This window comes from Carcharhinus amblyrhynchos, chromosome 3 (genome assembly GCF_965287045.1).
Source record: "Carcharhinus amblyrhynchos chromosome 3, sCarAmb.v2.hapA, whole genome shotgun sequence".
In the NCBI taxonomy this organism is placed as follows: Eukaryota; Metazoa; Chordata; class Chondrichthyes; order Carcharhiniformes; family Carcharhinidae; genus Carcharhinus; species Carcharhinus amblyrhynchos.
The window spans coordinates 15657888-15680093 of NC_137326.1; the positions used below are offsets into that span (position 1 = coordinate 15657888).

At 41.8% G+C, this 22206-nt stretch overlaps 1 protein-coding gene across 4 annotated transcripts in view; it reads left to right on the plus strand.

Moving 5' to 3' along the window:
* Positions 1–22206, plus strand: part of brpf1 (bromodomain and PHD finger containing, 1) — a 46349-nt gene that overhangs the window by 4550 nt on the left and 19593 nt on the right. For 3 of the 4 annotated variants that reach the window (XM_080181732.1, XM_080181733.1, XM_080181730.1), the window contains exons 2-9: positions 405–1952; positions 8597–8753; positions 9227–9358; positions 11946–12074; positions 12207–12519; positions 15185–15496; positions 19255–19542; positions 21407–21554. In XM_080181732.1, coding sequence (XP_080037858.1) covers positions 415–1952; positions 8597–8753; positions 9227–9358; positions 11946–12074; positions 12207–12519; positions 15185–15496; positions 19255–19542; positions 21407–21554 — 3017 coding nt within the window. In that variant the 5' untranslated portion in view covers positions 405–414. The remainder of the gene's footprint in view (positions 1–404; positions 1953–8596; positions 8754–9226; positions 9359–11945; positions 12075–12206; positions 12520–15184; positions 15497–19254; positions 19543–21406; positions 21555–22206) is intronic. The other variant, XM_080181731.1, reaches the window with a different exon arrangement.

Sequence of the window (22206 nt, forward strand, 5' to 3'; positions counted from 1 at the left end):
CACAACTTACCATCTAAACAGACCTGTTTTGTTCTAGCACTTGTCGGTGGCACTTGACCTGTTCTCCAAATCTGTCCCCTGTAATTGTGCAGTATGCCCTGGATTTTATTTCCCCATCAACCCAACTTGAGGGAGAAACAACTGTATTGATCGATGAGCTCGAGTTCCAAAGAGCTCAGCTTAGAAAGGTGCATCAGAGATGTCCAGAAAGGGTTACCATCTCATGAATTTCTCCTTCATGCTGGAGTCCATTCCCTCGTGGCACAGATCCATATGTTGTACTCTGCAGTACATATAGAGCTCCAGTGAACTATACTATCTGACAGTGTTAAAGGTGTGTATCTAGTGAAGCTATCCTGTCAATATATAGCATTGTAATGCTGCATTTCTGTTTCTGTTTTCAGGAATAGCAGGATGGGTCTGGACTTTGATGTGAAAACATTTTGTCACAACCTGCGTGCAACCAAGCCTCCCTATGAATGCCCAGTGGAGAGCTGTCGGAAAATTTACAAAAGCTACAGTGGCATTGAGTACCACTTGTACCATTATGACCATGACAACCCAGCCCAGCAGACCCCGGTGCGGAAACCTAAGAAGAAGGGACGTAACTCGCGGACGGGCACACAGCAGTCTCCGAACCCATCGGAGATATCGCAGTCACCGAGTCGGGAGATGCTGACGTACGCTCAGGCGCAGCGCTTGGTTGAGGTGGACATTGAAGGACGGCTGCACAGGATTAGCATTTTTGATAATCTGGAGGTGCTGTCCGAGGATGACACGACAGCGGAAGATATTGTCGAGTGCAACAGCAACAAGGAGAACGCAGAGACGCCAACGGCAACGCCGAAGGCTAACAAGCACAAAAACAAGGACAAACGCAAGGATTCCAGCCATAACAGCACTGCTTCTGCCACCAAACTGCCAGAGGTAATCTACCGTGAAATTGACCACAGTGCGTCAGATGCTCCACCCCGCCCATTGTCTTATTACCGCTACATTGAGAAGTCAGTTGAGGAACTGGATGAGGAGGTTGAATATGACATGGATGAGGAGGACTATGTGTGGCTTGACATCATGAATGAGAAACGGAAAATTGAAGGCGTGAACTTTATCCCTCAGGAGGTGTTTGAGTACCTCATGGATCGGTTGGAGAAGGAATCATACTTCGAAAGCCACAACAAGGGAGACCCGAACACGTTGATTGATGAGGATGCTGTTTGCTGTATCTGTAATGATGGTGAATGCCAGAATAGCAATGTTATTCTTTTCTGTGACATGTGTAACTTGGCCGTTCACCAGGAATGCTATGGGGTCCCCTATATCCCTGAGGGACAGTGGCTGTGCCGTAGGTGTCTGCAGTCTCCATCACGGGCTGTAGACTGTGCGCTATGCCCCAACAAGGGTGGTGCATTTAAACAGACAGATGATGGGCGATGGGCACATGTGGTCTGTGCCCTGTGGATCCCAGAAGTCTGCTTTGCAAACACTGTTTTCCTTGAGCCAATTGACAGTATTGAGCACATCCCACCAGCACGCTGGAAGTTGACATGTTATATCTGTAAGCAGCGAGGGTCAGGGGCATGTATTCAGTGCCACAAAGCCAACTGTTACACAGCATTCCACGTAACCTGTGCACAGCAGGCAGGATTGTACATGAAGATGGAGCCTGTGCGGGAAACTGGTGCAAATGGCACCTCGTTCAGCGTACGGAAGACGGCATATTGTGACATTCATACACCACCGGGGTCAGTACGTAAGCCCCCTGCTCTCTCCCATAGTGAAGGCGAGGAGGAGGAAGATGAGGAAGGAGAGGACGGGAAGGGGCCCAGTTCGGAAAAAGTGAAAAAAGCCAAAGCTAAGTCGAGGCTAAAAATGAAGAAAGCACGGAAGATCCTGGCAGAAAAGCGGGCGGCAGCACCTGTGGTTTCAGTGCCCTGTATTCCACCTCACAGGTAAGCCTGTTGGAGAGTGCACTTGCTTATCACGGATGCATGTTGGACTGGGGATTGGAGCTGAGTTGTAATGGGCTATGACAACATAATACAAAGCTGTCAGTGGGTATTGGACTTTGAGGACCTAACTTGTGTATACTGATAGGAGAAGGATGGTTTGAAAATGCATTTGAACATCCACATAGGGGAGGGCTTTCTCAAAACATGCACACACTATTCAAAATCATTCAGGCATTTGCTTAGCTAGCAGTTGCTAATGATATTGATTAATAATATTTTATTTACCTGCGTTGTATTTGAGGACAGAGATAATTTATGGAATGAGCATTGTATGAAACAATTGTTCGTTGCAAAGGATATTAGCTGTGGATGGAAGGTGATGGAACAAGCTCATGTTAAATATTAGCTGCATTGGGCAAAGAGACTGTGAGGAATGACTAAATCTGACAGCGTGAAAGAGACGAAGAAGCATACACCAGCTGATGGCAGTTTACCCCTGGAGACCTGGATTAATTATTGCACCTATGTTAGTGTGAACCTACTCTCTCAATGGCTCAATAAATCCTGGCTAAATTCTCCTGAAAATCTGAGTAGCAGGCAGGACAATATTCCGTAATATGTCAATCATTAAGAATACTCCAAATTAGAATATTAAGATAGCAGTTTAGTGATTTTTAGGAATGTGCAATTTTAAAAAGGACATGGTTGTGCTGATGCAGTTATTAATTATAGGGAAATAGTAGGTAGAACAAAACCGTTGTCCCTCCAGGCTATGTTCACACACTTCCTAGTCATTGTTACAGAGCTGCAGGAAGCAGGTTGTATGCTCATTTACGATTTGGTCAGAAATCGGATAGGATATGAATCATTGTGGAGGAAACAAACAGTATGTTCATGTTCTTTGGATGATGTTTGAGACTGTGGTTTAGGACTTGTCTTAGATATGGCTGTTTGTGTGAGATAAACGTGGTAACTGATAGAAACAGGAATGGACTTGTGCTTTTATCTGACCCATCTCACCCCACAGCAGTAGTTGCTTGCTTTTAAATTTATTGCTCAGGATTTCACAGAGGCTGTGACTGTGAAACTGCCAGTGTTTGTTGTCATTACCCCACCGAAACTGACGGCAACTTCTGGAGTCTGCGTGTACGTAGAATAACGTGGAAATCCAGAAGCTGCTGTCAGTGAGTTTGCCCTCCTCAGTAGCATGCACTATAGAGATTCACGCAGACTGCTACCACTGTTGCAATCGTGAATTGTCGAAAATGTGCACTTCCTTCCTGTTTGTCTCATCGACCAAAAGCTGGGGAAAGTTACACCTTGTTGAATGAAATGTAACTGGGTTTGTAAGTGTTATAGCTTCATAATTACTGCTAAAGACAATCATAAAAAGCTAATTTTATGTTTGTGAAATGTCAATTTTCTCTATAATGATGAATAACTCCCAAATATTTAAAAAGATATGCAAACTTTTTCCTTTTGGAAGCTTCTAACTTAACCCAATCATGATCATTTAGTTTGCAAACTGAAAATTTGAATTAAAATGAAGGGATTTGGTGGTTTTAACAGCCTGCTTAGCTGTCTGTGAATACTTCAGTGCTCACCCTGCTTGCTAACGTCACTACTTTTGCACAGCAAGACATCCACTTGACTTGGTGGGAGAGAGGAAGACTATGCCACAGAGATGGCTAGATCTTTATAAGCCACTTTTCTTCAGTGGGGAATGCTGTTACTTCGCTGTTAACTGCAAAATCTGGGCTGCTGTTTCAGTCTAAAAAATCTTGATGTTTAAACAATTCTGTGCTCGAGAGGAGAAGCTATTCTCACTCACAGGAATCCATTTTTTTCCCCTTTTGACCTGACTGGGGTAGACTCACTGGACTGACTGGCCTCCAGTGAGTGGGTATATATGACTCTATGGAAGTGTTGTCTGATGGTCCTGTGTTTCCAGAAGTTGGTGGCTTTCTGGTCTCTTATCCATTCAGCCTTTCTTCACTGTACAATTTATGTCTGAGCTATTTAACGGTGAGGTTACAATGGGCTGCCCTGACCAGGAGCCCCGGAGTAGGAAGGATGCTGAGAGCTGCCTCTTGATGGACATGTCACACGCATTAGTGAAGTAACTCTCTTCCAACCATTGTCCCAATGGCTATGACAGCTTCCCTCAGGTTTTCCTCACAGACTGAAGAAATTAAAAACAGTAGTGCAGGATGTACTTTAAAGTTAAATTTTATTTATTAGTCACAAGTAGGCTTACATTAACACTGCAATGAAATTACAGTGAAATTCCCCTGGTCGCCACACTCCGCGCCTAATCGGGTCAGTGCATCTAACCAGCATGTCTTTCAGACTGTGGGAGGAAACCGGAGCACTTAGAAGAAACCCATGCAGAAACGGGGAGAACATGCAAACTCCACACAGACAGTGACCCAAGCCTGGATCCCTGGCACTGCAAGACAGCAGTGCTAACCACTGTGCGACCCTGCTGCTTTTATAATGTCCCATCACGACATTGGGACTGAAGGCAGGGGACAAGAGAGAGCTAATCTGTGGCTAAATGCTCTGTTTTTATTTGCATGCTCGTGGTTGTAGATACTTTGCTATCTCATTAGAGTGCTCACTTCAAGGAAGGCCACACCCTTTTCAGTTACTCACTTGTCCGTGTAGCCTGAAACCACACAGCTCCACCTTGCTGAATTGTTTCACTGACTGCAAGATTCACTTCTTCCCCATTCTTTTGGATTAGTACAATCTATTGAATTAGTAAGAAGGCCCTATTTAATATCCTACCTCTTCCTGGTAGGATAGTAGAAGCAAAAGAAGGAACCGTTTAGAAGGCAGTTGGATAGTGTGATGAGAGACCAGAGGTTTCTATGTAAAATTGTCCTAGATATATGCTCAATGGGCTAGTTGATCTTTCCTTTTGATTTGCATTCTTTATATGTCTGTCCACATCACTACACTAATGAAACCAATGCTGAAAGGATTTACAGTTTTAAATCGCTCTGTGTGTCATGCTGTATCATACTGTTTATATTGGTGAGAGTTAAAATGATGCACTTTGTCAGTTACCTGTTTCTCATTGTGTCTGTAGCTGTGCTGAATCACAGGCAATTTGAATAAATAACTGTGTTGAAAAGACACATATTGGCAGCACAGTGGTTAGCACTGCTGCCTCACAGCGCCAGGGACACGGGTTCGATTCCCGGCTTGGGTCGCTGACTGTGTGGAGTTTGCACATTCTCCCTGTGTCTGCATGGGTTTCCTCCTGCAGTCCAAAGATGTGCAGGTTAGGTGAATTGGCTATGTTAAATTCTCCCTCGATGTACCTGAACAGGCGCTGGAGTGTGGCAACTAGGGGATTTTTGCAGTAACTTCATTGCAGTGTGAATGTAAGTCTATTTGCGACACTAATAAATTAACTTTAACTTTTAAACGATTGTTTTTCACCTTAATTTTTTCTGTCCTGAAAATAGTGGCTTGTGTTGGTGTAACTTGGATGCTTCTACAGTGAAATTGATTTAAAGCATATTGCTTTATTTCTGTTCCAAGAAGAGCATTTTCGGAAAAGTTGTAGGGTTAAAGCCAGTAAAATGATTAGATGGGAGCCAAGGTAATCTCCCATATTTTTGGCACTTGATTTATAGTAGTGTAAGGGAATGATTGATATTAGAAAAGGAGGTGACAGCATAGAACATTCAGTAGGGAAATGCATTATGTGAATGGAGGGTCCAGACCCTTTGTGCTCTTGGATAGCAGCTTGGCATTGGTATTTTGTACTTTGTTGTATCAGTGAAAATACCATGTTAGCTTCTGTATCTGTACATAAGGTAGCATGGGCCAGACAAGACAGATTTTCGCTGGAAGTGAGAGTTGGGGGTACTCACGAAACTCAATTTTGTGGTTACATTGATCATAAATGTGTGTCCTATCTTTTTAGATTGCTTTTAATAACTATTTCTAACTTAAGCAAGCATTTAAAAAAAAAAGTGAAATGAACAAGAGGATTCACAGCCTGTGGTTTAAGATTTAGGAGCGCATGGTTGCCCATGCATAGATCAATTACTGCTGAATAGTCTGGTGAACAGAGTGTCCGTCTTTGTCATCAGTGCTACAGATGTGGTTTCTAGTTTTGCATTGCAAACAGACAGATCTTCAAAACAGGATTTTAAAAAAATGGAGAGGCCAAATGCAACGGGAAAGGATGTCTAAAATGAAAGTGAAATTGACTCCGAAAATAAAAGATGTGAGTTCATAGAAATAGACAAGTGCATTGTCCGCAAGGCTCATCAAACATCTGAACTGTAGGGCAGTGGTAGCAACCTATCTTCTAATGGCCTGGTTTTATTGTTCATGAGAAACCTGATCATTCAAGAAGATCAGAGAATCTGTGGTGTGGTATGTGTCATTGTGCATGCAAGGACTTGGAGAAGTGTAGCTGATTTTCTTGTCTTATGCAAAATGCACTTTGGGAGGTGGAACAGAAGGGAAGCCCAGTATAAATGTATTGGTTAAAAAGGCTGCAAGTATTTTTTAACATGATAAATGTGTACGGTTATGGGGTGGTGGGCCTGGCTAAGATACTCTGTCAGAGATTCGGTGCAGATTCAACAAGCCAAGTGGCCTCCTTCCGTACTGTAGGGATTCTATGATATGCATATGTTTTTGAGACATGGACTTCAATGGCAAGGATGGGCTTTACTGAATCATACAGTGCAGAAGGAGACCATTCGGCCCATCGAGTCTGCCCTGACCACAATCCCACCCAGATCCTAATGTCCGTCTGTAGTTGTCCTGAGAAAGTGATGGTGGCCCTTCTTGAACCATGCAGTTCATGGGCTGATGCTGTTTCTGTGATGAAAGGGCTGATCTATTGCCTGATAATTGTGGGTATTTAGCAACATGTTTCTGGGCCAACATCCAATGCTCCAGGTGAAATGTTTTTTTTTAAGTAAGGAAAGAGCTGACTGAAGGAAAATAAAAGGTACGAAGTAATGAGTTATGGAAAACAAGACATGATTAATAAATACTTGCTTTGGTTAGGAACTAGAACATTGCCCAGCTTTAGCACACTGTGATCAGACCAGCAATTGTAATAATTTATGCAGCACTTCTGGTACACCAGTGAAACAAGGGCATAATCAAAAAAGCTGAATATCTCAGATGTCAGGAATGTAATGGAGCAACAAGTGCAGTTAGATTGCAGGATATGTACCTTGTCTTCCCTTGTAGTTCAGTGTTAGCTCAAGTATATGAATATTTGCTGTAAAAATAAAAAAGACCTTGTTCTCCTCCCTTGAATGAACGCAGAACATTAAATCAGAGATTATATAGCCGAGTAATTTGTTTAAAATGTCATTACTTTCAAACAGCTTTCTTTAAGAGTGTACTTCTGGAAAACAGATAAAATGATGTCCCCCACACTCTATCGCGCGCGCGCGCGCACACACACACACACACACACACACACACACACACACACACACACACACACACACACACACACACTCTGTCACTCCCCCCTACAACTCCCTTTCCTCCACACAGTCTCTAATCACTCAGTCACTTCTGATGCACCTCTGCTCTCCAGTACCTGTGCCTCCTGGCCCTGCACCTTGGCACTTCAGCTCCCTTGGCCTTTCCCCTGGATACCATGCCCTGGGCTCCCCAGGTATGCTCCTTGGCTCTTGCTTCTCGGCTACTTGGCCCTGAGCTCTCTGAATCCTGCTTCTTGGTTATCTGCCCTTAGTTCCTCAGCCCATGAATCCTGCTTCTTAGCTACCTGCCCTTGGTTCCCCAGCCCAGAATATGCTGCCAGTGGTGTTCACTGCTCCTCCAATCACAGACTGTTTCTTTCCCTCATTTGCCATTGATAGGTTCACTCTGAGAAACAAACATGGGGGAAAAAACGGCCTGTGATTGGAGAAGCAGCTCTATGTAGATTCCACCATTTGAACCTAGCTGTTTGACTCTCGTTTTGTAAACTGGCTTGGAGGGACTGCAGAGTGGGGCTTTGGCTCTCTGGCTGCATGTTGGACAAGCCTGCTCTAGTTGGTATTAGACAAGTGAGATAATCAGGAAAGTAATTCTCACCCTCTCACAGTGGGAATATCTTCCTTCGCTGCCCCACGGTTTTGCCAAATAGAACTGGCATCACTAGATGAGAAATTTGGTGGTGGATCGAAGAAGTTCCTAACATAAAGGGAAGAAAAGGATTGGGGTAACGGAGACCCCCATCGGCAGTAGGTAAAGCAGGACCACCACCACTGGGTGACCTGAGTCACAGCATGGGCTGCAGTACACTGGGGTAAGCGGAGCAGACGGTGTTTGGAGATCCTTCTTATTATCATCCCCTTTCTCGCTGTTAGACCCTTATCCTTTGTTAAGATGATAAACTCACGTTCTCCATAACTATAGTTAAAACTAGCCTAAGGTCACAATATTTCATAGTGACGCACAACTTGATCTCTTCAGATAATCTAATCAAGACTGAGATGTTAACTTTGGTCTTTTAACTAACAGCACACTGTTTTTTGTGTTGAAGCTTTGCACTGTCTGCGTACACGAATGAAACTTATATGTTCCTTTCCCAGTACAGTTACCCCTTATAGGAGTAAACATTACATCTCATTTCTTATTTTTAGGTTAAGTAAGATCACAGGTCGACTATCTATTCAGCGTAAGAGCCAGTTCATGCAGCGACTTCACAGTTATTGGACGTTAAAGCGACAGTCGAGAAATGGTGTCCCACTCCTTCGGCGATTACAGTCCCATTTACAGTCTCAGCGAAACGCAGAACAGGTACACGAGCGCTTTGTGTAAATGGTTCCACGAGGTAACACTCTTAAGCTTGTAATGATAGCCAGCACAACTTATTAGAAACTGAAATGGCAAGTCCAGTATATTGGGTGTTCTATTCAGAGTGTTTTGATTCCCTGGCATTAGATTCCTGCAGCTCACATGTTCCTTTTGTATTTGTTCATGTGCTAGTAATTATAGACAAACAATAAAGCAGGATGTTGAGAAAAGTTCAATCACCTTACTTTTTTTACTCATTGAGGTCCTGGTTTACAGCAAACACTGACTAATTGTCATCACTTCCTCAGCCCAGGTGCAAAATTAATGTTCATTCAGCAAGAGATACCAAAGTTCAACTTTGCCTCCCCCACCTAAAACAAGTTTAAATCCATTTGCCCAAGTGTTTCTTTTATCTGTTTTGTTACATGCACAGGAGGTGAGAAAGTATTTAATTCTGTTTTTCTTGCTACCTTCAGAGAGAGTCCGAGGAGAAGAACTGTGCGCTGAAGGAGCAGCTGAAATCATGGCAGCGACTGCGACATGACTTGGAAAGAGCACGACTGCTGGTGGAACTGATCCGTAAACGAGAAAAGTTAAAGCGAGAGGAGGTTGGACAGCTCTTCAAATTTAATTTTAAAAGTGATTTGCTGTGGTGCTAGATTGTGAACTTTGAATTGTGTGTCATAAATCCATTTCAGATTTAGTTATGTACCTTTCGATTAAACGTCCTGTTTCAGGATGAACAAGCAATGAGCAATTGGGCTCATGATCTTCAATTCAAGTTAATGCCATTGAAATAAGGAGATCAGCACTACATACAGCATTCCAGATGGGGTCTCACCAATGACTGAAGCATAACCTACATCCTTTTGTAATCAATTCCCTGAGAACTGAGAGGATTTACTGATCAGAAAAGTGTGTTGGGGAATTAATAATGGAAAATAAGGAACTGGCAGGTGAATTGAACAGGTGTTTTGTTCGGTCTTCACAACAGGGGATACAAGTAATTTCCCAGAAATAGTTGTAAGACTGGAAATGGAAGGGAGGGAGGAACTCGGAGAAAATTGCAATCACCAGGGAAGTGGTCCTGAGCAAATTGTTGGAGCTGCAACCTGACAAGTCCCCAGGTGCTGATAGACTTCATCCTAGGGTCTTAATCAACTAAAGAGATAGTTGATACATTAGTTTTAGTTTTCCAAAATTCTCTAGATTTGGCAAAGGTTCCATTAGATTGAAAAGTAGTGAATATAACTCCTTTATTCAAAAGAGGAAGGGAGACAGAAGGTAGACCAGTTGGCTTAGTATCTGTTATAAGGAAAAAGTTAACAAGCTATTATTTAAAAACATTGTAGCAGGGAACTTGGATAAATTCAGGATAATCAGGCAGAGTCAACACAGTTCTCCAAGTTGGAAATCATGTTTAACCAATTTATTGGAGTTTTTTGAAGAACTTAACGTGCTGTGGATGAAGGAGAACCAATGGATGTCCTGTACTTAGATTTCCAGAAGACATTTCATAAGGCGCCACATCAAACGGTTATTGCGGAAAATAGAAACATATGAGAGAAGGCATAAATGGGTAATTTTCTGGTTTGCACTATGTAACAAGTGGTGCACAGAAATCAATGTTGTGGCCTCAGCATTTTACAATTTCTATAAATGACTTGGATGAAAGAACCCTCGGTGTGGTTGCTAAATTTGCTGATGATACAAAAATAGCACAGAAAGTTGTGAAGTGGATGTGAGGAGTTAGAAAGGAATACAGAAAGGTTAAAGCCTATTTATTATTTATTAGTCACAACTAGGCTTACATTCACTGCCATGAAGTTACTGTGAAAATCCCCTAGTTGCCACACTTCTGCTCCTATTTGGGTACACAGGGAGAATTTAGCATGGCCAGTCCACCTGACCAGCACATCTTTTGAACTGTGGGAAGAAACCGGCGCACCCAGTGGAAACCTACGCAGACATGGAGAGATTGTGCAGACTCTGCACAGACAGTGACCCAAGCTGTGAATTGAACCCGGGTTCCTGGTGCTATGAGCCAGCAGTGCTAATTACTGTGCCACTATGCCATCCAGGTGAATGGGCAAAGATCTGACAATGGAGTATTATGTGGGAAAATGGCCATATTGATGGTGTGGGAATGTATGACAGCTGAGGTGCAGAATGGCATACTTTGCCATCTGTTCCCTTACCAGATGAGGATTCCAGAAGATCTAGGGAAGAATCAGTGAACTATATTATTTCCAGGATATTCCAGTGCACACAGCATTAATTCCGTGTTCCTTGCTGGAATTGTATGAAACATTTTGCAGTGAGACATAGAAAACTAATCAGACAGAGAAGGCTGATATGCATTTATATTGCAATGCATGCTCCAGAAATAAATCAAAGCTCACCGAGTGAATTACTTTTTGAAGTACGGTAACTTACGTGGTTACAAAAGCACAGTCCTTGATCCCACAAACAGCAATGAGCGAAGTGGTCAATTGACAATGTTGGTTGAGAGGGAAGTGTTGTTCAGAGTGCCAAGGATCTTTTTTTTTGTGAATGGTGCCGTGGGATCTTTAATATCAACTGAGGCAGTAGGTGAAGCTTCTGTTTAATGTCTCATGTGAATGACAACACTTTGTACAATGCAGCACCCCTTGAGTACAGTGCTGAAAGGTCAACCGATGCAATGTGCTGGAGTCCTGAAGTGAGGTTTCAACTTGCTAATTTTGCTTCAGATAGGAAATTTATAAACTATGGTAAGAAAGGCACTGAATGCTTGAACTAATAGGAAATTTTGATTTGATTTATTATTATGACATGTATTAATATGAAAAGTATTGTTTCTTGCGCGCTGTACAGACCAAGCATACCATTCATAGAGATGGAAAGGAAAGGGTGCAGAATGTAGTGTTAAGGTCATAGCTAGGGTGTAGAGAAAGATCAATTTAATATAAAGTAGATCCATTCAAAACTCTGATGGCAGCAGGGAAAAAGCTGTTCTTGAGTCAGTTGGTATGTGACCTCAGACTTTTGTATCTTTTTCCCGATGATAGAAGAGAGTATGTCCAGGGTGCATGGGGTCCTTGACTATGCTGGCTGCTTTTCCGAGGATGCGTTATTTGTTACGAGAAAGACACCAATTTTATTCATTGCAAATTTTATTTCTAACTCATACCTTTCTGATTTGGTTCTCACCAGCTAAAGATACAACAGTTTGCAATGGAGCTGCAGCTGACCCCTTTTCTGATCCTTCTCCGTAAGACACTTGAACAGCTCCAGGAGAAAGACACAGGAAACATCTTTGGCGAGCCTGTGCCACTAAAAGAGGTATGCTTTTTTGATTCTGCTAATTGCCTTTGGCGTTTGAATGAATTCTTAGCTTCAGAATGTTAATTAAATAGATGTAATTAAATTAAATGCCATTACTTAATATTAATTTACATTTTAAATTGTGACCAGGTTCCGGATTATTTGGATCACATTAAAAAACCAATGGATTTCCAGACCATGAAGACACAGCTTGAGGGGCATCACTATCGGACGTTTGACCAGTTTGAAGAAGATTTTAGCTTGATTGTGAACAACTGCTTACAGTACAATGCCAAGGATACAATATTTTACCGTGCAGCAATCAGGCTAAGAGACCAAGGTGGTGCAGTGCTGAAATATGCTCGCAGGCAAGCAGAGAAAATTAGCTTTGATTACGAGACAGGAATGCATGTGCCTGAACCCGTGCCAGCAGAAGATACAGGACAGCTCTTCTGGGAAGAAGGTAAGTTCAGTTTCAACATGCAGTAATATGTATTAGTTTTAATTTTTAAAAAATTCATTCATGGGATGTGGGCATCTCTCTGGCTGGGCCAGCATTTATTGTCTACGCCCAAGGGCAGTACAATGGCTCTGGAGTCACAGGTAAGGATGACAGATTTCCTTCCCTAAAGGACATTAGTGAACCAGATAGGTTTTTATGACAATTAACGATGGTTTCGTACTCATTAAACCTTTAATTCCAGATTTTTATTGAATTCAAATTTCACCATCTCCATGGTGGGATTTGAACCCAGGTCTCCAGAGCATTACTCTGGGTCTCTGGATTTGTAGTCCAGCGATAATACCATTATGCCACTGCAGCTCATTATTGCTTAGGAAGAATTAACATATCATACCCGGAAGTTTTATAATGACCTGTGATACAGAACTTTGTCGCTATCCAGCGAACTTGTACTTTGTTCAGTTCAAGAAATCAGACAAAGCTTTAGGAATGATAAAATTGACCTTTATTCAAGCTGTGGCAGGGAAGTATGCCTTCTACAAGGTGGCATACAGACTTCCTCAGTGTTACACAGTATGAGCATTTGTACTTTTGGTTATAAGAACATAAGAACGTACGAAATAGGAGCAGGAGTAGGCCATCTAGCCCTTCGAGCCTGCCAATCACAAGCGTACATTTCTTCTGAAGTCATTGATATCCAATTATATCTAAGTTCTGATTACTACATGCCTGTCAAATTATAATGATTAATTATTGATGAAGCACGCATATAGGGATACATCATCCAAGAATTCACACCTGCTATTATGACTACTACCTTGTGGTTATCAGAGCTCTCACCCGCTTGTCTTTTGTTCAATTTGTTTGGGCTGCCCATCTGCAAGTGTGGGAACTGCACTGAAACGTCTTCATACCAACTTCCCAGGGAACTGTGCTGTACTCAATTCCCCGATTAACTCTGCTGCTCCCAGTGATGTTTATCCTTTTTACTGATTTTTAACTCTTTCAACCTGCTTTCCAAATTTGGTAGCTCATTGCATTCAGTTTTACCATGAAGCCCAGTTTCTGTTCTCAAATCAATTCCTGCAGTCCTTCTTGTTCGTAGATTATATCCAAAACCAAGAGAAGGCAAAGGTTTGATAGTGACAATGATTTTTATGAATTTCATTTTTTGTAGTCAATGTTCTCTTTTGTTTGTCATGAAGATTCTCGTTCATATTGGAGCCTAATTCTATGGCAGATAGCAACCTGAGTGCTGAGTTTTTACGTGCAATCCTAGACAGTGAGCGTTGCACAACTTTTTCATTTTGGAGAGTATCAATACAGAGCCTAATCCTGTCCTCACCTGATCTGTGGAATTCTTTACTGCAGAAGAGTGTAGAGGCTGGATCGTTAAGTATGTTCAAGGCTAGGCTGAGCTAGATAGATTTTTAATCAGTAAGGAAATCAAGAGTTATGGGGATAAGGTGGGAAAGTGGAGTTGAGGATTATCATATCAGGTAAGTCATGGCCTCATTGGCAGAGCACCAGATTCTCTATTTCATTCCTGTACCATGTCTCGTCATTGTTTGCGATCTGACCGACAACAATGGTGTCATTGGCAAATTTGAAAATTGAGTTGGAGGGGAATTTGGCCACATAGTCACAGGTGTATAAAGAGTATAGTAAGGGGGCTAAGGACACAGCATTGTGGAGCACCAGTGTTTAGGATGATTGTGGAGGAGGTGATGTTGCCTGTCCTTCCTGACTGCAGTCTGTAGGTTAGGAGATCTAGGATCCAGTTGCAGTGGGAGGAACTGAGCCCCAGGCCATGAGTTTGTTGATAAGTCTCATAGGAATAATGGTGTTAAAGGCTGAGCTGTTGTTTATGAATAGGAGTCTGACAGGTGTTTATTATCTAGGTGTTTGAGGATTGAGTGTAGGACCAGGGAGATGCCGTCTGCTGTGGATCCATTGTGGTGATAGGCGAACTGTAGTGGATCCAGGCAGTCTGGAAGGCTGGAATTGATTTGTACCATGACTAACCTTACAAAATACTTCATAATGATGAATGTCAGCCACCGGATGATAATCATTTGAATAGATAGCAGGAACCTGTGGAACTATTCCTCAGTAAGAATCAATGTTTCCCAAGAAAGGAACTCACCAAGAGAAAAATGACAAAAAAATTACACTGAGGTTTTTGGAGTTTCATAACGCTGTTACGTGAGTGCCTGTCTTTCGTATATAAAAATGGGGTTGGGTATTGGTGTGGCATTTCTTTATAACCTGTACTTGGATGTCTGTAAATGCTATCATTGAAATTGTTCAAGAATTGTCATGTTTTATACCTGAAACAAAATAGGAGCTGTTAATGTGGTGTGCATTCTTGAATCTAATTGTTGTTCTAGGTACTTTCACAGTACATAAACACAAAATGCACTCACAGTAATTGTCAATGAGCTCTTGCTACTGCTCTATCACTTTGTCTGTACTGGTCAGTCTTAAAGGTCATGATAAAATAATTGTAATGTATCTTTACAGTCATATCCATCGTTAGAAACCTGATTGTGAATGTTTTCTTTGGCTTGCTTCCTTTCTATCTGTCTGTTTCTTTCTTATTTTCCCTCTCACAAACAACTTCTCTGTTTGCCTTGGTCTTTCTCTGGTCTCCATGTCTTGCCAGAAGTGGACCGATTGCTGGTCCCTGAGAACAGATCGCATATGCCATTGGAGGAACAGCTGAAAGTACTTCTCGACAAACTGGACACAATGGGCTCCACAAAGCAGAACAATGGGCGATCACGTCGAGCCAAGCTCCTGCGGAAGGAGATTGCTATGATTCGACGGAAACTTGGTCAGCACAGAGAGGTAAACGCAGGATCAGACCGGCATGGTGCACCGGGTCGTGGGTCTGTGGCTGGACTTAACCCATCTGCTAAAGACGGACAGACAGACAGTGCGGCTGAGGAAAGCAGTAGCCACGAGACTGGGAAAGGTATGGATGAAACCAAGTTCCCAACGATTCTCATTTTCTTTTAACCCAGAGTCTGCTGAGAACTTTTCACAAAAGCTGAATGAGGAACCACTAAATTATTTCATGCTTTAAAAAATGAATTAAAAAGATCTATGGCTAGATGGCAAGTTTGGAGTATTGAGATTTATTAATTAGATTGTAGGAAGATAAGTTTTCTCCAGTGATTGAGAGTCTTCAGATATTCTTTCAGCCAATATTTCTCTCTCAACACAACATTAGAAATTGCTGACATTTACCTCCCCAACCTTCATTTATGGTACAGGGGAACCAAATACCTGCTTCAGTTTAAGACTGAGTGTAAAGTTACACATCCCACTATCTACACAAAGCTTTGATATAGGGGAAGTAACACTCGGTGGGTTTTCATATAATCATAAAGGTTACAGAGGGATGGTCTCAACACAATTATTAATGTCTCTTAGCTGCCCATTGTGCCAATATTTTAGGGTTTAAAACTCATGGCTATGCAGTCAGGGAGCAGACAGTTCACCGTGAAATTCCACTGCTAAAACATTGAATGTATTCAAGAGGCAGCTAGATATAGCACTTGGAGCGAATGGGATCAAAGGTTATGGGGAGAAAGCAGGATTAGGCTTTGATAAAGGGTCGCCTGGACATCAGCCCTTTTCTCTCCTTACAGATGCTGCCAGATCTGCTGAGATTTTCCAGCATTTTGGTTTTATGCTATTGAGTTGGATGATCAGCCATAATTGTAAAGAATGACAAAGCAGGCCCAAAGGGCCAAATGGCTGCCTCCTCCTCCTATGTTTCTATGTAAATGCCTAGCGTTGTCAGTAGAATGGAGGAGGATGTAGATGTCAGCTTTTGCATGGGGTCCACGTTAACCTAGTGTGGAATTGTGCCTAACACCCTATTTTTATGAATTAGTTTCTAATATTGTTGGCCTAGTCATGGATAGAAAGTGTCAACAGTTTCAGCTCTGGCAAACCCAGAAAATCCAGTTTTCTTTAGCCTCGCTGTGTTACCTTACAGTTCGTAAAAGCAAAAAAAGGTGATAAGGAGTGACCGAGAAACAAGAAATATACAAATCCTTCAATTTTTGTTGTGAAATTGGTACAAAGCATGCCATTAGTATTCAGCAGTTTTTTACAATGAGGGGAATCAAAGGAAATATATGCCTTTTGATGGGGAAAATATGTGTTCAAATGACAGTAGTATGTTTCCTCTGTTGTGTCTTTCACTTTGGTCCCTGTTGGGGTGTTTTAACTTCATGCGTTTACTCTTTCTTGTCTCCATTTTTCCAGATTACTGGTACCGTCATGCAAATGTGGTGCCAACTGCAGACTTTATCTCTATAAAATAGCTAGTAGTGAATTAGAATTTGATCTTTTTAATAATTGAGCTGAATGTTTATTCAATGACTTGCTGATGAATTGAGATCTGTTTGGGTTTGGCTAAACTTGCAAATTCCCGACAGTGGAAATTTCAGTCAGTGATTGCTGTTTTTAGCAGAGTTCTCACTGGTGCAGAGCCTGTAAAGCATCTGCCTCCAGTCACCCCTTAGAATGTTAATTGAGATAAAAATCATTTGCAACTAATGTTGAAGAGGATTGTCAAATGTTAGATATGGAATAATCTACAGAAAATGTGGTATGCAAATATATGCATTCACTTGAGAATTATTTATAGCTCCTGGCTGTATGATACTTGTCAAGACCCATTAGATACCCAAGAGTGTTGTCAGGATGCAATTATGTGTGCTTGCGCAGAGAGGAAAATTAAGGAGGAAAGAAATTGAAGGGGGCAGGGCCTAATAAGCTCCAAGACTATGGTAAAATATTATGACCAGCTTTCTTAAGTCCTATTTGAGTCTGATTTTGGATTTTAAGGGCCAATTTGAACTCCCAATGAGAAACAAATGGCAATCCAGTAGATAAAAAGCATGTTTGGAGTGTGGCGGGGAAAGGGAAGGGTTGGTGGGAAGGGGAGAGTGGTGATAGCACATCTTTCATTTCTTAGATTTTGTCCCTATTATGCCATTACACTACTGGGTGCAGCCATTAACTTGTGGGAATGATGTAGGGGAGCAAATTTGCAATTAAGTTACAGAGAGATGGAAGAACAATGGAAAAGTGAAAATGGAGGGAGGATTCCGTTTTCCTTGCAGTAGACTGGGATGATAATGCTGTAAAGAACAAAGAGAGAAGAGTTTCTGGAATATTCAATATGGTACTGGTACAACGAAGAAGGAGGCATTGCTTGATCTGGTTCTGGGAATGAGGATGGGTCAGGTGGATCAAGTGTCTGTTGAGACATATTTAGGGAACTGTGATCATCGTATTTGGAAGGTTTAGATTGGTTAGGAAAAGGGGCAATTGAGAAGAAAGATACTTAATTGGAGGAGGGCCACTTTCAGTAGCATGATAACAGGACCACTTCTGGATGAATTGGAATGGAGGATTGGAGACAAAATTGTAGTTGAACAATGGGCTGCCTTTAAAAAGGAGATAGTTGAGGTACAGTCCCACGAAGGGGAAAGATAGGACAAACAAAGCCAGAGCTCCTTGGATGATGAAAGCAACAAAGTAGAAAATGGGTGTGTGTGACAAATGTCAGATTGATAATACAAGTGAGAACCAGACTGAATATAGAAAATCCAGACGGGTAGTGAAAACAAAATGAGAAGCAAAAAGGGAGTGTGAAAACAGGTGGCGGCTGATATAGAAGAGAATCCAAAATTCTCCTAAATGCATACAGATAATAAAGGGTAGTAAAAGGATGGGTGAGCTGATTAGGGATCAAAAAAGGGATTAATATATCGCAAGAGATAAGCTGGACAGGCCAAGAAACAAATGACACAGATTTAAGGTCAATGGTGGAAGAATCAATGCTGACATGAGTCATAGAGGTTTTACAGCACAGAAAGAGACCCTTCAGCCCATCATGTCTGTGCCATCTATCTATCCTAATCCCATTTTCCAGCACTTGGTCTGTAGCCTTGTATGCTGCGATATTTCAAGTGCATCTTAACTGTTGCGAGGGTTCTCACCTCTACCACCCTTTCAAGCAGTGTGTTCCACATTCCCACCACCCTCTGGATGGAGGGGTGTTTCCTCAAATCCTCTCTAAATCTGCCCATGAATATAAATCTATGCTCCCTGGCTATTGACCCCTTTACTAAAAGGAAAAGTTTCTTCCTAGCTACCTTACCTACGGCCTTCATAATGTAGTACATCTCAATCAGGTCCCCCCTCAGCCTTCTCTGCTCGAAGGAGAACAACCACAGACTATCCAGCCTCTCTTATAGCTGAAATGTTCCAGCCCAGGCAACACCCTGGTGAACTTCCTCTACATCCTTCCTAGTGCAATCGCAGGTAAAATCTTTTCATACAGCTAGTGGTTAGGATCTAGAACACATTGCCTGTGAGTGTAGTGGAGGTAGATTGAATTCTGACTTTCAGTAGGAAATTGGATAAACACCTGAATGGTGTTTGCAGGACTAGTAGGAAAGGGCTTTTGCAGAGATCTGGCACAGACACAATGGGCCAAATGGCCTCCTTTTGTGCTATAGCCATTCTTTGAATTTAAAAATAATTCCTGTGCTACAACGTGAATTTGATTCTATTTCATTTAATTTTGGAAACTTTTAGATAGTTGTTTGTGCATTTTTAGTGATGCAAAGGATGTTCTTCTCTCAAAGGGTCATAGAGTGTTGACTTCTATCATTTGGCCTTTACTGAAAAATGTTCCTCTTCTAGGTCTTGGCACTACCTCTTCATCAGCCTCAGCAGCAGAAGTTGGTAGACGGACAAAATTCCTTTTCACAGCAAAATCCAAAAACAAATGTGTGAGTTTGCCCAAACGTCCAGGGCGGCCACCCAAGAATCGCGACACTCAGCTTCCACCCAACCAGGGCAGTAGTCCTCAGAACCCAACAGCACCACAAACTCTGACCAGATCCAGCCAGCCGCGGAAACGAGGCCGCAGCCCAAGCACGAGCTCCGAAAGCGACAGTGACAAGTCAGCTGAAGGTGACGCGCATATAGGTAAAAATGGTGCTTCACAGTGACTTTATGCAAATTAGCCTGTCTAGATTACGAATGCTAAGCATTTAAAATTTGGATAGTGAAGCTCTGATTAAAATGCTAAAGGACCAGTGGAATGGTGGACAAAGTTAACCACCATTTATAGTGAATAGACAGAAGGAAAATGCATCCCAATGACTTTACAACTCTGGAACCTGATCTTGTAACTACCTGGTATTGTATCTATTCATTCCTGATGGAATGCACATCATCTTTATGTGTGATTCATGCAGTTCCAATGTAAAATACATTCTTGGCAACCTCAGCCTAGTTGTTAATGAAATTGAATTCACAGTACAAAATTGATAAATGTAGCTAAGCCATAAGTTTAGCTTTTTAAACTGTAAATCTAAAGACATGGATTGCTTGCATTCATAGTACTTATAAAGAGCCAACAATGTGTTTCATCAGGTTGCCTTCCAAACAGTGAAGATGAAAACCTGCTCACCAATGGACTTGAAAAGGCTGCACCTTTTGAGGCAGTGTGGAGGCCATGTGTCCTGATCAAACCTGACAATATTCAGTCTGGGAGCACTTACTGTTGGCATTGCAAATAGCAGGCATGAAAAAGTCCGTTTGCCAATACTGACTTCCATAATCAGGGAGACTACCTAAAAACAAGATGTTTCTTGGCTGTGTAGCTTTTAATTTGTGTTGAGAAATTGTAGTTTTCTTTTGTTCTCACTGGAAATTACTATCTCCCCACATAATCAATATTCCTATATTCAATGCACACTGTGCATACTGCCTTAAATAAGGCAGGATGCACAGTGTGCATTGAATCATAGAATCCCTATAGAATCACGGAATTCCTACAGTGCAGAAGGAGGCCATTCGCCCATCTAGCAACGATCCCACCCATGCCCTATCCCCGTAACGCCATGTATTAACCCTGCAAATCCCAATGACAATAAGGGGCAATTTAACATGGCCAATCACCCTAACCCGCATATCTTTGGACTGTGGGAGGAAACTGGAGCATCCAGGGAAAACCCACACAGACACTAGGAGAATGTACAAACTCCACGTAGACAGTAGCTTGAGTTCTTTGCGCTGTAAGGCAGCACCAAGGCAAGCTACCACTGCCATCATGCCACCCTATGTCTTAAAATATTCAATATTTTGAGCTCTTGCTGGTGTGCCTAACTGGTGTTCTAATATGCTGCAGTTGTGTTCAGACTTTCATTTGCAATTTTCACTGTGTTGTTTGTTGGTGGCAGGGAGATAATTCATTGATACTTGCGCCAAGAAAGGGAGGGAAAAATATGTTGTGGTTTGTTGTTCTGTCAGTCTCCAAAAGCACCATTGGAATGATGGCAAAAATATTTGGGGAGGAACAAAGGGTAGAAAGGAAAACCATTTAGTTCATCAAACTGGGTTTTCCTTAGATCACTGGCTTGTAGACCAAGTCAAGCCTTTTCTGTGGTGGAATGTACCCAAACTTTAAACACTTAAGAAGGTAACGTTCTTTGAAATGCCTTCTTAATTCTGAAATTTAATTGAGCAGAATTCCAAGATCAGGTTGCATCTCGAGATACCTGTACGATTGTGGCCCTTATTACGAGTGTGACCTAAAGTATAAAATGTTAACTTGACTTTGGTAGCTTGGCAAATATGATTTTGTGCTTGGTGGAACCACAGGTTTGCAAGTGAAGATCTGATTATAACATAAAAACCAACCTGTAAGAAACTGTGTGAGAAATTAAGAGGGAAATGACCATTAACAAAATAAATTTTGCTTATTGTGTGGGTACAGTAAGACATCTCACAACACCAGGTTATTATGTGGTTGGCAGATGTTTTCTAATCTGGTTTGTGTTTTCAGGTTTGCCAACAAATGGGTTTGATGGGGGCAACCAGCCCGTGAATGAGAGCTTCCGTGTGTATCGCAACGAGCGAAGCCTCCCACGGAGTAGTTCTGACACTGAGTCCAGTTCCAGCACCAGTAGCAGTGCAGCTTCAGACCGCACTAGGTAACTTGAGTTTTCTTTTGTGCATTCATTACCAAGGTAAACAGTGTATTGGGTGTCTGTGTAGCTCAGCATCTTTCCTGTCATTTCTCATGCCTGGGTTTGCAGCCTTTTGCGAGGCAGGTTTTCTATCTATATCCATAGTTAGGGTCCTATTTGGCCAGTGTGGTTTTAGTGGGCACAAGCTTATTACACTAAGATTGGGACTAAACATTTCTTAAAACTAAAAAATTTACTAAATGAAATAAACATTTGGCTCTCTTATTCAGAAAAGCTATAATAATGGCTGATTGAATTTGTACTGTTTCAGTGGGTGTGCAAAGGTTTAAGATGTCTTGTTCAAGATATTTTCTCTGCTTTTGGCATTGCTGTGTCTGACTGCAATTTATTGGTGTGAAATATGTGTATCTGCACTCATTGTATAGGAGAAATTGTATTGACTGTTACCTACAGTAACAGTTTTTTTTGTTAGAAGTAAGTCGATCAGAATAAATAAACAGAATCTAAATCACCTTCAATACAGCAGGCTGCCTTAGCTATGTTTGTGATAGCAGTGTAACAAAGTCACATTTGTTGTTCAAAGCACCAATACAGACTTAAAAAGCATCTGTTCAAAGTCTATATCCACCATATCATTGGTAGGCTTCCAGTGCTC